This window comes from Ptychodera flava, chromosome 15, assembly GCF_041260155.1.
Source record: "Ptychodera flava strain L36383 chromosome 15, AS_Pfla_20210202, whole genome shotgun sequence".
Taxonomy (NCBI): Eukaryota; Metazoa; Hemichordata; class Enteropneusta; family Ptychoderidae; genus Ptychodera; species Ptychodera flava.
The window spans coordinates 14,401,724-14,417,594 of NC_091942.1; the positions used below are offsets into that span (position 1 = coordinate 14,401,724).

General features: G+C 38.2%; 2 protein-coding genes across 2 annotated transcripts; one reads left to right on the plus strand and one right to left on the minus strand.

Moving 5' to 3' along the window:
• Nucleotides 1–26: 26 nt before the first annotated feature.
• On the plus strand, nt 27–7,396 carry LOC139151249 (gastrula zinc finger protein XlCGF57.1-like). Its single transcript, XM_070723903.1, has 2 exons — nt 27–178; nt 1,603–7,396. The coding sequence occupies exon 2, from the start codon at nt 1,767–1,769 to the stop codon at nt 3,216–3,218; it is 1,452 nt and encodes a 483-aa protein (XP_070580004.1). The 5' UTR covers nt 27–178; nt 1,603–1,766; the 3' UTR covers nt 3,219–7,396.
• A 3,315-nt stretch (nt 7,397–10,711) lies between these two features.
• Nucleotides 10,712–15,249, minus strand: LOC139151258 (uncharacterized). The gene is made up of 3 exons (XM_070723921.1): nt 14,534–15,249; nt 13,029–13,131; nt 10,712–11,423 (listed from the first exon to the last, which is right to left on the minus strand). The coding sequence occupies exons 1-3, from the start codon at nt 14,864–14,866 to the stop codon at nt 11,200–11,202; spliced, it is 660 nt and encodes a 219-aa protein (XP_070580022.1). The 5' UTR covers nt 14,867–15,249; the 3' UTR covers nt 10,712–11,199.
• Between the last annotated feature and the right edge of the window lie 622 nt (nt 15,250–15,871).

The following is a 15,871-nucleotide window of genomic DNA, read 5'->3' on the forward strand; positions in this document are numbered from 1 at the left end:
TCTTTGACCTTATCTTGTTCTGTAACAGACCACTTCCGCTATAGCTACAGAGGGCGCACTACAATGTGCCTCTGGGCCGGCCGCTGGTGGCGGTACATACGTGCAATCTGCTCCCTTTAATTGATACAAGCAGCAAATGTACTGTTCTACTGATGCGGGAATATTTTTTTCTTTTGAGGTAAGTTTTGCGCAGAAAGAGTGACTCAGTCTAGCCCCAAGACTGCGTGATACGAACGTGCCTGCCACGTTACAGGACATGTGTTGTTGACTGAGGTTTAAAAGAAGCTAGGGAGGTAAGACGGGACACAGAGGGACCAGACAGACGGGACATCCCGACTCCATTGTTCAAGCATGGAGCGTAGAAGGCTAATACTCGCCCCCTTACCTGAAAGATATAATCTTCTCCTCTCACTTTCCTCAACGAAACTTGAAAGTACGACTATCTTTCAAAATCAGAATAAAAATCAGGGGTCGCTTCGCAAATTTAGTAACAAGAGAAACAACATACAATAACTCAATCATTAATAGCAATTCAAGCTGGCCGTTTTACCTTTGTTTAATAATATTAACTCTTTGTGTAGGACAAATTAAATTTTATGTTTTCACATGAGCTTCAGATGAGTCCACACAAATATACTAGCAAAGAGTTATGAAAAAAATCTGAGAGGCCAAATATCTGTCCCTGAGCCGTTGTTTACCTCTGTATCGAATACCAGGCTATGTTAAGTGTACATAATAAAAACACTTTATATACTCAAATGATACTTCAGGTTCTGTATCAGTAGACCACTTCCATGATGCTTGTATGGCTGCACATCCGGGCATTTTTGTTGGTTTGAATCTGTCAGTTTGATTTCAAACTCTGCTGTACTGTACCATACTATTCAGAATGGGTACTCTATGAACATGTCGTCTATGAATGAAAATACAATTCTTTGTAAGAGTCTTACCAAAGGAAGGAAAAGTTGACTGGCCACATACTGATGAAAAATAGCATGATGTAAAGTCATGAAGGGGTCATGAAAGTGGTCTATAGCGGTAAATGCCATTTTCATAATTTCTGTAGCATTAGCCACTCTTGTACGAAGTCGATGTAGTTAATTTTGGGCTCTGTGAACCTCAATACACTGTTGTAGTCATGATTGTTGCCTCCATGATTCAAGCCTTGTGCCTTTAAAATTTTAATATAAAGAAAGAACTGCAACTGTGACTGAATGATTACACAATAATCATATGTTATCATTTTGGGATTCGAAATAGATTGTGCTTCAGTTGGATGCAAAAAAGATGAATATAGTCCTATTTCAAAATTTCCAACCATTGGCTAACTGGTTTAAAATCTTTGGTTTCCTGCAGAATACTGTGAACCCAGGTGTCACCTTTGCATCTCAGTTGTTAGTCTTTCTACGTAAATTCATCATTTCTTCTCTAAATAAAATGACAAGGCTAGGTAGTAATTTGAGTTTTAAATTAGTTTATGGATACCAGACCAAATTGTCTGCAAGTATTTACCATTTCTTTTCATTGTACTCATTTTCTCTTTCCAACCAAGCCCACATAAGAAGTCTTACTCAATTAATGAACATCTACTTGTCCCTACAGTTGTTTCCAGAATACTCAAAGATACCCATCTTGAAGAAGATTTCTGAATGACCAACCATTAAAAGGAACTGAAAAAGACCAAGAGTGTCACTTCTGAATTCTCTTGACACTATTATCTCTGCATCTTCAAGACAAGAGGAGAGCAGCACCAAAAAAAGTCTAGTATGGATTCAATCGAAGATTCTTCGTCTGCAGAGAGTGTGGCACAGGCTGTGCCTGAAAAGTCTGGTATGGATTCAATGGAAGATTCTTCGTCTGCAGAGAGTGTGGCACAGGCTGTGCCTGAAAAGTCTAGTATGGATTCAATGGAAGATTCTTCGTCTGCAGAGAGTGTGGCACAGGCTGTGCCTGAAAAGTCTGGTATGGATTCAATCGAAGATTCTTCATCTGCAGAGTGTGTGGCACAGGCTGTGCCTGAAACAGAGAACGTAGAGTTCACACCAGTATCCAAAAAGAAACAGAAACCTTTCCGGTTTTTATGCGACAAGTGTGGCAAGGGTTTCAGGAGAAATGAACAGCTCAAAGTCCACATGGGGAGACATACTGGTACAAGAGAAAAAAATTTAGTTTGCAAAGAGTGTGGTAGGGTTTTCTCTCACAGTAACGGTCTTAAAGTCCACATGATGATACATACAAATGAAAGGCCATTCGTCTGCAAAGAGTGTGGCAAGGGATTCACAAGAAACAGAGAACTTAACCTTCACTTGAGTGTACACACAAATATAAAACCATTTCTCTGTGAATTTTGCGGTAAGGGCTTTGCACGGAATGGACGTCTGAAGGACCACATGAGGATACACACAAATGAGAGGCCATTCGTTTGTACAGTGTGCGGCAAGGGTTTTGCTATTAATGGTAATCTTGTAGTTCACATGAAAACCCATACAAAGGAAGGGCTCTATATATGCCCAGTGTGTGGTAAGGCTTGTTCACAGAGTGCGCATCTCAAGGTTCATATGAGAACGCACACAAAAGAAAGACCCTATCTGTGTGAAATGTGTGGCAAGGCGTTTGCACAGAGTGGAGGCCTTAAATCCCACATGATGACCCACACTGGCGAGATGCCGTTTATCTGCACAATATGCAACAAGGCTTTTACTCATACCGGTAGCCTGAAATCTCACATGATGACGCATACCAAGGAAAAACCACATATCTGCGAAGTGTGTGGACGGAGCTTTGCACACTCTGGCAATCTCAAAGTTCACCTCAGGATACACGCTGAAGTAAAGCCATTTGTCTGCAAAGTGTGTGGTAAAGGGTATACTCTGAGTAGATCTCTAAAAAATCATTATAGCAAGGTTCACAATTATCTTGACTTGCAGATTGAATATCCTTCTGGTTTTGAAAATGAAAGCTTTTCTGCTGCTGATAATGGCCTGCAGATTGTATATCCTTCAGCTTCTGTTTTTGAAAATAAAATGTACTCTACTGATGATGATGATAAAATAGCCAATAATGGCCAACAGATTGATAATCCTTCAGCTTCTGTTTTTGAAGATGAAACATACTCTGCTAATAACGATGATAAAATAGCCGATAATGGCCTACAGATTGATAATCCTTCAGCTCCTGTTTTTGAACATGAAATCTACTGTCCTAATGTCAGTGATTAAATAACTGATCAAACACCCTAGGACCTCTTTGCAATACTTATGAGTAGCAGCATTATTTTCATTAGAAGCTGGCAGGCAGTGATATTGGACGGCTGTTACAGCATTTTTGCTGGCTGGGATTGTGGAGAAGTATTATTGAACAGCAGTGAAACTGATAACGACTTTGCAAATAAAGTCCATGTAAACTGCTTGTGAACCTCAAATCTTTTACTATGATTTTTAGAGAATCTACTCAGAATAAATGTAAACTTCCAATGTTTCAGCTCGACAAAAAATAATTTTCTGTTAACACTGCCATCAACTTTTTGTGCAGCTCCGTGTGAGTTCAGTTTAGTGCTTTAGCCGCATGTGCTATATTGGTGGCTGATAGTAAGCCCATCTTTTTCATTTGTGATGATACCATTTGCCATATTTTGCCATAGCTGAATACATTTCTAGTACGCTTATGTCACAAAAGATGTGAAACAAAAGACTGAGTAGTTAGCAAACTTTCTGATGTTAGGTTACTCCAAGTACAGTTGCCCTACAGATTAAATATAATTTGTAGTACTACTGCTTGATTTTGAGAAAGTGTCGAGGAAGTTTTAATTGGTTTCAATCACCTCTGTTATGTGTCCGGCTATAAACCCAAAATTCATCCACCAAAATAATAAGTAGTGTGTTTGAAAATATCAGCACTCTTTTTTTTCAGTCAAAAACATAACATTTGATCAACATTTGTCTATCTCAGATTACACACATGTGCATCCAAATTGGTCAAATTATCGAAATAATGGTATGAGAGGGTAGGATGCCCTCAGACTGTATGGTACTATTCCCCATAAGGTATGTTGTTTCTGAAAACAATATGTGAACAGCAATGTTCTTTCTATAATATCACAGAAATGCATCAAAAGTGATTAAATTCTTTTAAAATTGCCTCACTTGAGGGGAGGACCCCTTCTTGTACTCTTGTCAGAAAGTACCAGTACTCTCCTTTCTGAAACAGATATTAAAGTAATCATCTTACTCTGATTGCACCACAGGGAATCCAGGCTGCTAGTTATTAATATTAATTAAAGATATGAAAATTATTATTATTAATTTTAATAAAAATATGCAAAAATATTAATATTATCATCTTATTATTTTTTCGTCATTGTCATCATGCAGCAAAATTCAAGCCAAATTTTGCCAACGTTTACCACAGACAAGCTTCTCCTTGTCCCTTACCTAAAGTACTCTTCCACACACACACACACATATATACGGAAGAGTATATGCAGGGAAGACAGGGTTGGTGAGCCTTGGTTTAAATTTTTACTGCATGATGCTGCTGCTGATGATAATGATGATAATTAGGATCATAAGAATTATTATTTTATCATTGTTATTTCTACATTTTTATTAAAATCAATAATAATAGTTGTCATATTTTTTCATTAAAATTAATAACTAACAGCCTGGATTTCCTGTGATTGCACCTCTGGTGAGCAAAATTGGTTATAGAGTTTTGCAAAATTGGCAGACGAGAAGAGAATACCCCTCTTGTACTTTCCCCACTAAGTACTCCACTTTGTCAACTTCATCTTTGAAAAGCAAACATGTTTTCAGCAAGCATTTTCTCAGATTGTGTATATGTGCATCAAAATTGGTTATTGTTTATCAAAACCTGCCGCATGACATGGAGACACCTAATTCTTGCATGCTTCGTAGTGAGCCTTTTCCACCTTTTATGTACATTTCTCTGCATGAAAAAAATTCATCTACAAACCTACTATAGCGTAGAGAGCTAATTTAAGCTTTGAACTTTATTACCCTTCTGAATAAATATTACAAAGTAAGGTAAAAAAAAACCAGAAATCTGATCTGTATTTGAACACAGGTTTATAGGAAACAGAAAATAGCAAGACTGCTTGTGAAGTCTGTTTCCTAGGTCAAAATAAATGATCACCAAAAAATACAAAATTCAATATCTTAAAGGCGCTACAGATATATTAATGTAAATCAATCAGTCAGTCAACAAATATATAATGATATATGTACAACTAAATAATTAATTTGATGCCCATGCTGATGTGCAGCGTCCTTGGAAGGTTATGTCTGTAAGATCGATTGTCACTATTCTCAGCACCTTAGGGAGTCTGTTTGTATTGTTCAATTGTAACGTTAAGATTCAGCCAACCAATTGGATAACAGCTTCCGAGATGCTGCACGTCAGCCCGAATATCTTCTTCCTCAACATATGTAAGTGGTCCTGACTTTTATTCTTAACTATGAAAGAGAACAGTTTATAAATTCCATTCAGAGCTTAGTTTATACTTTCTGTTCATGTACTTTACTGTAAGTCATTTTGGTGTGTGTGCTCCATTTAATGTTGCAGAGAAATGTAATCTTTTGTCTTTATCTCAGTTATTGACTTCTATTTTCTGTTTGTCCCTTTTCAATAAATATACTTTTAAAAGTGTCAGTTGGTAGCTACGGCAAATTGCATACAGGTTGTGTTGACAAGTTCAGGGTCAGTAGGCTTCTTGAAAGTCCTAGAATTTTAAAGCCTCCACGAAAGTCCTGGAACAGTCCTTGAAAATGAAATGGAGAACTTGAAGTGCTTGAAAATTGGTAATTCTCAAGATTTTCAACCCGATATGAACTTTAAATGCACACGTTTCAGTATATGTTGCAGTTGTCAATAAATTGAAACTTTTGTCACAAGTCTGCTGTTGAAACTGCTGTGATCAACATCATGAACAATATTCACTAAAGATTAATTACAAAGGTCATTAAAGATCCATTAGCTGTAACTTTGGTGACTTTTTTATTTTGTTTGTTTCTGCGTATCATCTGCAGTTTCTGGTTTGAATCCCTGAACCATGGAGAAATTCCTAATATTTAGCTCATAAATATACCCTATATGAGTATAATCTGCATTGTTATTGTTTAAATTTTGTATTCAGGTCCGGACTAGAATACATTTATCAACAATAACAATGGTCGTTTCACATACACACGCTGTGTTGGCAGAATACATTTATCAACAATAACAATGGTCGTTTCACATACACACGCTGTGTTGGCAAGCAGGACAACGGACATTGGTCATGACGATCGGATTATAGTGAAATTCTGTAGTTGATACATTGAAACAGAGTAGTGAAAAATTAGTCAACAGTAGCAGCTAATGTCCCTTAAGTATAGAAATATGTAATTAGCTGAAATGAAAATACTAAATTTCTATGACTGCTATCCTTGTATCACCACTTTATATAGCAAATGTAAATTTTTTTGGTCAAATCCTTCAAGCTTTATATGCCAAAATGTGAAAGAAATTCGCTGACATAAAAATGCAAAATATTTCAATAGTACATTGTGATTGTCTCATCAATATACATAGTAACTTTCATACATTTTCATTGAGTCCTTCCCATTGCATCCGTGATTTGGAAAGTCAGTTCAATATCCAAATTAGTAACTAGCTAGTGTAAAAATTCTAAGCAACTTTCAGTGATATTTTATCATAGTATCTTCAATGAACAAAGCATGTTTCATCAATTTTAATCAAGTCTTTTCAGATATATATCCCTAATTGTGAAAGTTCATTAGATATGCAAATGAGTTATTAGTTAACCCTTTGAGCACCTTAGTCAATTTTTGTTGCTCATATAAAATATACCTCAGTCAATTTTTGTCAGATTTTTGCCAAATTTTTGATAGAAAACTGTGGCCATTCAGTTTTTCTCGAGGGTCTATGGGCCAATGTAATGTTGTGTCTATTTGGTCCAAAATTATCAAAAAAACTACAGAAAAGTTCATAACAATTGGTTAAATGTTGCACTAAAATTTTGATGGGAAAATATACAGCACTCAAAGGGTTAATTAAAAATGCTAACGATTTTCATGAATGTTATATCCTAGCATCTCCAATCTAGATAGCAAGTTTCATCACTTAAGTCAATCCAGATATATATCCCTAATTAGATAAGTTCATTAAATATGCAAATTAGCATTAACTGAAGTAAAAATGCTTCATCACTTCCAAAAAGGTTATATCAGAGTATCTTCAATGTACATAGTAAGTTTCATCAACTTTGATCTAGTCAAGTCAGATATATCTCTTATTAGATTTTTGTAATTTTTTTATCATACAAAGTTCTGTTAAAGAATGCTCAAAAATTGTAAATAAATAGTAACATAACACTTCAGGAATGGACTCTTGTGTGTTTTTAGATGGCCAATACGCTTACATGATGAAAACCTAGTTTGTGACAAAATTTGGGAAGTTACTTATCAGCTCCACTGTCAGAGCTATTCTCGACCACGGAGTGACGTCAGTAGGTGAAACGCATGTACGAATGAGGTGAATGAGAGATCAGACGATACAGAAGAGCGAATGAAACAGAAATTGTGTGGAAAAAAGCAGAACTAAAAATTATGTCATTTATTTATATTGAAACTTTGAATATTGCTTTGGTGGTTGAAAAATCCAAACTTCCCACGGTGCTGTGACGCAAAAATGACTTAAGAACCCGCAAGTACCCGGATGACCAGATGTCGAGAGTAAAGATAGGTTGGTTGACTCTAGTGACTGTCACCCTCAGTCAACTTTGCACTGCTGCTCAGTAACAGCTACGCAGAAAACATTTTACGTATAAGAGAAGTCTGTCAGATTCTGCAAATTTTGATTTGTTCATATGATGAAATTAGCATATGCACAATTATTTTGCTGATTTTCTGATTTTCGGTCAAGCATTTTCTCAGATACAGCTGGATGCCGTTCTCTGATAGATTCAAAGTTTGATGTATGGCTACTTTGGGATGTTCTTATAAGTGGCATAAAAATTTGAGAATCAGTTGTAAATTCACGTTTTTTAGAATTTCTCTCATATTTTGTCTGATTAATTAAAAATATCAGAAACTATCGAAAGGCAAGTTCCCTTACTTCCATTCACAACCACCTTCTCCAAGGATCTAAGGGTCTATCACCTAGGATATTGCAAGTGGACGCTATGTGAAGTTTGTCATATCGTTCATATGGAATGAGGGCGCTGTTGATCGTCGAGGAACAGCAATACAGATCACGGTCCTGATCCGTCCACAAAAGGCATGGCGGGACCGTTTACAGATGAATACTTTGCGTACTGGCTTGATCGACGCCCCGGAGCAATGAAACAATGTATATAATTCCAACCCTGTAAAGCAGGTGTGAAAAGTCGAGCTTAACTTATAAGGAACGTGCGAGTTTTGTGTTCGATGGCAACTTGCAGCTGAACACATCCCTACGCAGGAGCACTGATATAACCTTGGAGACATGGACAACTAATATTTCAAGTAAACTGAATGAAAAATTTTCAAGTTCAAGGTTTTTTTATAATAAAGACATGCGTTTTTTCCCCATGTAAGGCTTACTAGGATCTGATGTTTTGTGTGTGTGTATTCTGGAGTATGTCATGTATGCATATATCCCTTCCCAAAAATCCATTAAGGCTACGTTCACAAAAAACGGTTAGGGGGGGGGGGCTGGAGGAATTCAGGGGGGGGATTCGAAAATTTTTGGGGTAGTAGAGGGGGGGGACTTGAAAATTTTGCTCTACCTATAGGGGGGGGGACTTGAAAATTTTTTGTTCCCTTTTGTGTTTTACATTTGCCAATTCCAAGCTTTTGTTGATATTCAATGAAAAATGAATACCATTTTTAATGTCATCAAAATGTTTAATGTTAGAAATAATTTAACAAAATTTTGAACCATTTTGTCACATTTCATGACTTTTATCTCGAAAAAATCTAAATGTGTGATTTGTGTTATAAAAACAAATGTGAGCCTCGTAACAGGGAAGAAGTTGCAACTGTTAATTGTTTCTGCAATATTCCTATGCAATATAACAACTACAGTTTCTTGCTATCTCCCTACAGCATGCTCAAACATACAATATTTAGTTTGTCGACAAAGCCTGTATATATAAATATAAATATGTATTTAGTGATAATTTAATTGGAGTCCAGACTGATAGTCAGTTGTCAGTGATACAAATGCATGGTACACATAAATAGGCTGTGATAGCAAGCTGAATACTAGACATTTCAACAGGCTGTAGGGAGTAGAACTAGAACAAATTTGTAAAACTGAACAAAAATATTGCCAAAATTATCAAAGTTAATACAGCTACTGCCTACAGATAGTGTCACTATCATATTAAAGCTCTGCTCCTGCAGTTTCACTGTCACTGCATACCTGATCAGTGACAGAGATAGCTCTGACTCTGATGTACATGGTAGTTGAAGAAGAATTTGGGTCAAATGATGCTCATGACAGTGAAACATAATTGTACACAAGATCAGGCCAGAGAGCAACACATGCAAGAACACATAGTAATGTTTGAATTCTAGCATATAAGAATAATCAAATATTACAGAAAAAAGATAGGGTCACCATGCTTGGTTTTCTAAATTTTCATATTCTTGTATAAAATGATACAGATGTAAAACTTTGAACAGTAAAGACTAAAAGTAAAAAATATTTGACCAAATGGAATTATTTATTTTTTAACCAAATTTGAAATTATTACACCCAAAATTTCAGAGATTAAAACATTTATTTGGTGGAACATTTTAACCTTCCAGTATTGTCAATTTAGAGTAGCATCTAATTCATAGATGTCTTGTAGTTTTGGAAAAATGTTTGGTAGGTCACAGTGCAATATGGCAATTAGCCAGAATTCACAATTTGCCTACTCTCTCATGATTGTCATTTGTGTGCTCCTCAGCAGGAGCAATTGACCTGGCCAGAGTTGGATTAACTCAAGTTGGCTTTTAGACCAATAAATCTAAAAAAATCACTGATGCATTTAAAGAACTTGCCTTGGGAATATGACTATAGAAAGTGCTAATACAGGTAGTGTTGAACACCTGTGAGCGGAACGGCGCAATATGTTTATTTTTTCTGCGCTCACATCCTTTACAAATATGCGGGCCTGTGATAGTTGGGGGGGGGACTTGAAAAATTTTGACCATATAGAGGGGGGGCATTTGAAATTTTTTTGGGTACTTAGGGGGGGGATCTTAAAAAAATAAGATTTCAATCGAAATTCCTCCAGCCCCCCCTAATCGTTATTTGTGAACGCAGCCTAAGTTTTTCAGTGTCAAAATGTTTCTATGTGCAAGAAGCAAGGATGTAAGAAAAGCCCCAAAACTTTAATTGAACAATTCCTTTGTACTTCAGTTTGACAAGCACCCTCCCATGACCCCAGTGGTCCAACTCGATTACCTTGTGACAGAAGTCTTAGTTCAATGCCTTGTTCGCAAAATTTCTAACCTAAACCAGGGAGCTACTTCGTTATTTTGGTTTCGTAAATTCCGAATGGCTGATGAGCAAAACCATAAACTCAAGTTAATTTCAAACTTCAGATATATACTTTACGTCGAAGCCATGAAAGAAGCGCCCTCATGCGACAGATCTTCCAGTTCAATGTCCAGTTCGCCAACCATATCTTTGTTTTAAAACAAGACTATTTACAATCATATAAAACCGACTTATTTACACTTTATTACAGTTAATACGATAATTACAAATCGATGTACATGTAATTTCTTTGTATTACTCTCTAAATCACAATATTGTAGAATTGAGTTAAAATATGTACATTCACTTCTGAAAAAAATTAGAAGAGTCAGGAAAAATTGAAATTCATTTGATTTCGTTTCAAGGCAGACTTCATGAGCCAACTGTAAGAAAGGTGTTAAAATAAGTTACTTTGCAGATGAGTTGTACATAATGTAGTGTTCGTTCTAAAGATGATGTTTACTTACATTGTAGTTTACTTTTTATGGGGTCTATCGGTTGTTGCAAGTTCAGTAACTAATTTATAACGGTGTTTAATGTCGTCTTAGAAAATAATACTGACAGTTTTACTCTGTTTGTACAGAGGAGGAATGAGACGAGCTGAACCAAAGTCTGTAGAATTGTTCGGATGTGAATATTGTGACATTACGAAGTTGGAACAGAACATTGCTACACGTTTGACAGTGGACTGGCACTGGTTTCCGAATCCCCGGATCTTGACAGGATTCTTCTGACTGTGTTGCGGTTCTGTTTCACTTTATAGGTTCTGACCCAGGGCACCACGTCATTGCCCCGACTGCTTTGTCTGCTGGTCAGGCCGGCTTCGTCATTGGTGTACTCGTGGGATACTTTGACGATTCCTGGCCAGTAGTTTGGTTCGTGCATCCATTTGTCTGTGGGGGAAGCGGGAAGTAATGTGTTCGTAAATGGGTGGAAAAGTTGACGAGAGCATCCACGGATGAGGCACACGTTTTGTCACCAGTTTGTCGCAAGAGTAGGATAAACAAGTTATAATATTTTGATGAAAGTCCCAGAGTGTACCAGCTCTTGGTTTCATGAGCTTTGTGCCATGGACTCTCAAGTATCTACGGTTTCGCTGACGCAGTATTAACTTGGTTCAAGTCTGTGATTTGTAAACGTGTAAGTGGGGTGGCCGCGACGATTCGTGTTCTATTTTCATATGAAACATATGAGTGGGGTGACCGTAATGAGAGTGTCCAGTGAATGCGATACAGGAGGAGTTTCATCCGGACGGCAGAAACTAACTCACAACAGACTTGAACCAAGTGTAACGCAGCTTTCAATATTTGCTCAATTTCGAAGTGGACAAAGCAACAGGTACACACATTATACCTAGTGATTACGAACGATTTCATTATTCGGGTTAAGTTTTCTTTAAGGAGGAAAGAACTCTGTGTGGTGTGACTTTAAGATAATAGAAGCGTGAACCTCGTTAAAGCATACAGCATTCTGAACAGTGCAGCCTTGCGTTCAATAGATTTGACTGCATTCAACTTGAAGAGACGGGTCAAAACGTCACAGAATTTGGCTCGTCACCAAGTATTGAAGGCGGGCAAAACTGTGATCATATTGCCTGTGATCAACCTGATTTACTCTACCATACTATTGTAAGAACACATTCACTGTGAGAAAAACAGTACCAGCGTGTATTGTTTTAGTTTTCAGGTGATGTTTCTCGATATATTAAAGAGCGAGGACAATACTGAAACCCTTTGCCTATAAGTGCTGTTCAGGAAGCGATCGTTATTGGCAGGATTTTCTACGAAAATTTTAACTTAAAAACAAGAAGTTGGAATGGAGCGATCAATTTGATTCAAACACCAGTGGCGTTTTATTCTTGTAATGTGTCGAAAATAGAACACTGACACTAAAACTTCGGTTGACAGTTATTTAGACAAACAGTCTGTTGAGAAGGACACTGGGCAACTTTTAAGCTTCCAACTCCTTCTGACATGACTCCCGTTAACCCCTATTGTGTCTCCCGAGAGACCAGAACGCCTGTACAGTGTGTAGCATTTGCAGTAACGACCATTGTCTGTAAACAAGACGTTGTATGACTACCCTTTGACGATAGTCTGTCGATTGTCCATCGAATTGTTTTGCTTGACCGTAACGCCCGACCCGTTACGAACAGTACCGCAGAGGTAATGTGGTTAGCCCAAAAAAGGTTGCTCAAAAAGAAAGAACGTTCTATTCTAAGCCTCGTTCTCGGTGTATTTCGCTTCGCTATTGCGACCAGCGTGCTATCAAAACGATATCATTGTCACAACGTTGTCAAATGGTTTCTGTTCGCGGATCTGAACTACCGTCAATTTGATGAAATAAATTGCTCCACATCATTTTTGCTTTGATTCGTATTATCATCATCAATGTTCCTTATTCAATTCTTACGAAACTTAGAGAGCGACACTATCTTAATTGACCCACTATAAACCTCCCTGTACATTCTGACAACCAGATCATAGAATGCTACTTACGTGGTCTGACCAATCTGCCAGTATCGGTGATATCTTCGTCTTTTTCTAGTTTGGTGGGCGCAAGCTCCACATTCAACGGTGCGATAACAAAGGGTTCACCAGGCTGAAATAATCAAACAAAATATCACATGTCCCTGCTGTTAATTGCCAAGCACCTATGACACCAACAAGAGCAAAGATGGCCACTGATAAAAGCAATTAAGACAATCAATGTATTAATTTTTAATTAACAACTCTTGGCACCCAATTTTACTTTCCTGTGCGTATACTAGGCAATGAGGTCTTTCCGATTAGATTGTTTTTTGTCTACTTATTTATGTGTTTGTTTGGGTTTTTTTCGACAGTAACCTATGTTGAATAGTTCTATGTGTAAATTTACCCCGTCGATACCTGATGGCTAAAACACGGTCATGTCTTGTACTTAAAACGCGATTCATTGCCCGATACACAGTCCCTCCATCATGTAGGGACTATGTCCCATACTTCCTATGGGGAATTTTTGCAGGCCTGGCATTGTTGCTTTACAAAGACGAGTCGAGATCTGATGAAATACCTGACATTAAAATCGACAGTATGCAGTCAAAATTCGATAATTTGAAAGCAAAAGGCGGTCACAGTGCAACAACAACTGGACAGAATGGAATGGGGTTCTTTTGATTAGCGTTATCGATTTTAAAATAAGACATAAACTGCCGTCCAGCCTATAGCTCAAGGCCATCCCTGAAAAAATATCGTGACTCAACCATTTGTTCATGAGACAAAAGTTGCCCCTTGTTTATCCCCAAGCTCACAAACATTTACAAGTCTGATTACAGCAAGTCACAAGAATTGGCGACAAGTTGGTAACAATATAATGCCAAACTACGTTTTATCAGAGGCGAGGAGAGAACGCGGGAGACACTTTCTCGCGTTATCAACTTCTCTACGATAATTTGGATAGAAACTGCACCACCTGTTGCACGATACAGCGCACCGTGTACTATCAGAGAAAGAGCGATGAATGTACTACCTCAAGTACTCAAATCAATTTTGATGGTTTTGAATTCATGACAGTTTTATCCCATCCTTTTGACCGAACCGTGCGTTGTTTATCGAACTTGAACGTTGACATATCGATTTTCCCAAACAGTACTTATGGGAGACTGCATACATAGCGAGGCATGTTTGCCGAATAGTGGCGAATCTAAGAAACGTCCGTAAACATAAGATGCGATTTGACATACAGGGGACGACTGTTTCTATGGCCCGATCGACCTGGAACATGACCCTAGGTGAGGAATGTTTCAAGTCGGTGCCGTTTCCAGCAAGTAATATCTGAAAAGTGGAATAAAAACATGGCCAAGAAAGTTACCAATGTATTGATCTATGTTTGCCTTTTCAATCTTCCAACACGAATAATGGGCATTCCTGGCTCACGTCCTTCAACATTAAGTGTTCTATATCTGTGGCAACATCGGAACGACATGCCTGAACACTGGTGGACGGCGGAACGCCCGTGTTCTCACCTCTCGAACTCTTGCCCTCGACCTGTTGCTTCCCGCTGACCATTTCAGCTTCCCCGGCGGAGGCAGGGCTTGGCGACTTCGTCTTGTCTGGTCCCGTAAGGTCGGGTACGTCCGGTCTATGGTGACCACCGTCGGACAAGTTGGCAATCTTCTGTAACTCGAGCCGCCGTGGCTCTTTATACTTTGATTCGTGATCAGCTGGGTGGGTTTCAACGAATTGCACAAATGGTGGTAGCCTTCGTCGTCGTTAACTGCTGGTATACAGCGATTTATCGTGTTCTGTCTCGCCAGTCCCGTTATTACCTGCCTATCCGTCCTGAACCCAGAACTCATCTTTCTACCACTCCAGTCCGTGTCCACGACGGTTTTGGGTTACCACTCAATTGTTAACGACAGCTAATTTGCACCACAATAACAACTTTTGTAAGACGTCTCTATTATACGGTCGTAGCCAACCATAAAGTAGTCATCGTGTTTTCAGTAAAACAGAATGACAAGACCACAGAAGCACGTAAGTGGTGCCGTAATAACCTCCGCTAAATCAATTGAGAAAGTGGAACCTATGCGCAAACAAACAAACAAACACACGCCAAGCAATGGTCCGAATCGAAGATCACAGCAATAACGCCGTTCGTGTATAAACTGCCCGGAAATCCAATGTCGTTCGTATCGTTGGTCAGCGAGCTCTTAACTGTATCGTACGAGTATAACACTGCACACTGTTGAGGTTGTGTTTGGTTGTTTACGATTTCTTTCCATGATAACCTTGTCAGACGAGCAACAAGCAAGCGAACTAATTCTTTTGGATATTGCTAAGTATTTTTCGAGTGGTCGCACAGACAGGCCTGATATGACTTAATAAACACGGCGTCGCTACGAGTGGACAATGCAACAGGTGGCTGTAAAGTTCATGAGTATAGTTCATGGGTTGACTAAGAAGTAAGAGCAACGAATTTCTGCTTTGAGTCACGGTCCTTACGTTAGCCCGAAAAAGGTTAGATTTATTTCTCGTGATCGCCGCATCACTTGCGACTTGCGCTGTGATTCGATCGTTGAAAAATCCACATAATACGCAGTCTCCATAAAATACAATATGGTATCAGTAAAAGTGTCACTTTCCCTTTCAGGGGTGGCCTTTTCCTCCATAGCCACAAAATCATAAAAAGAAAGAGAATGTGTTTTGCAGCCATTGTGACTGTCATGTTAATCTCATGCTGCTGCATATGGTAGGAGTCCGGGGAGAAATGGAAAATTTTAACGAAAAATCCTATCTGATTCACCACATAACTTTCGCCAAAGTAAATGGCCAGAAAAATAATGTCTTTTTATCTCAGTCTT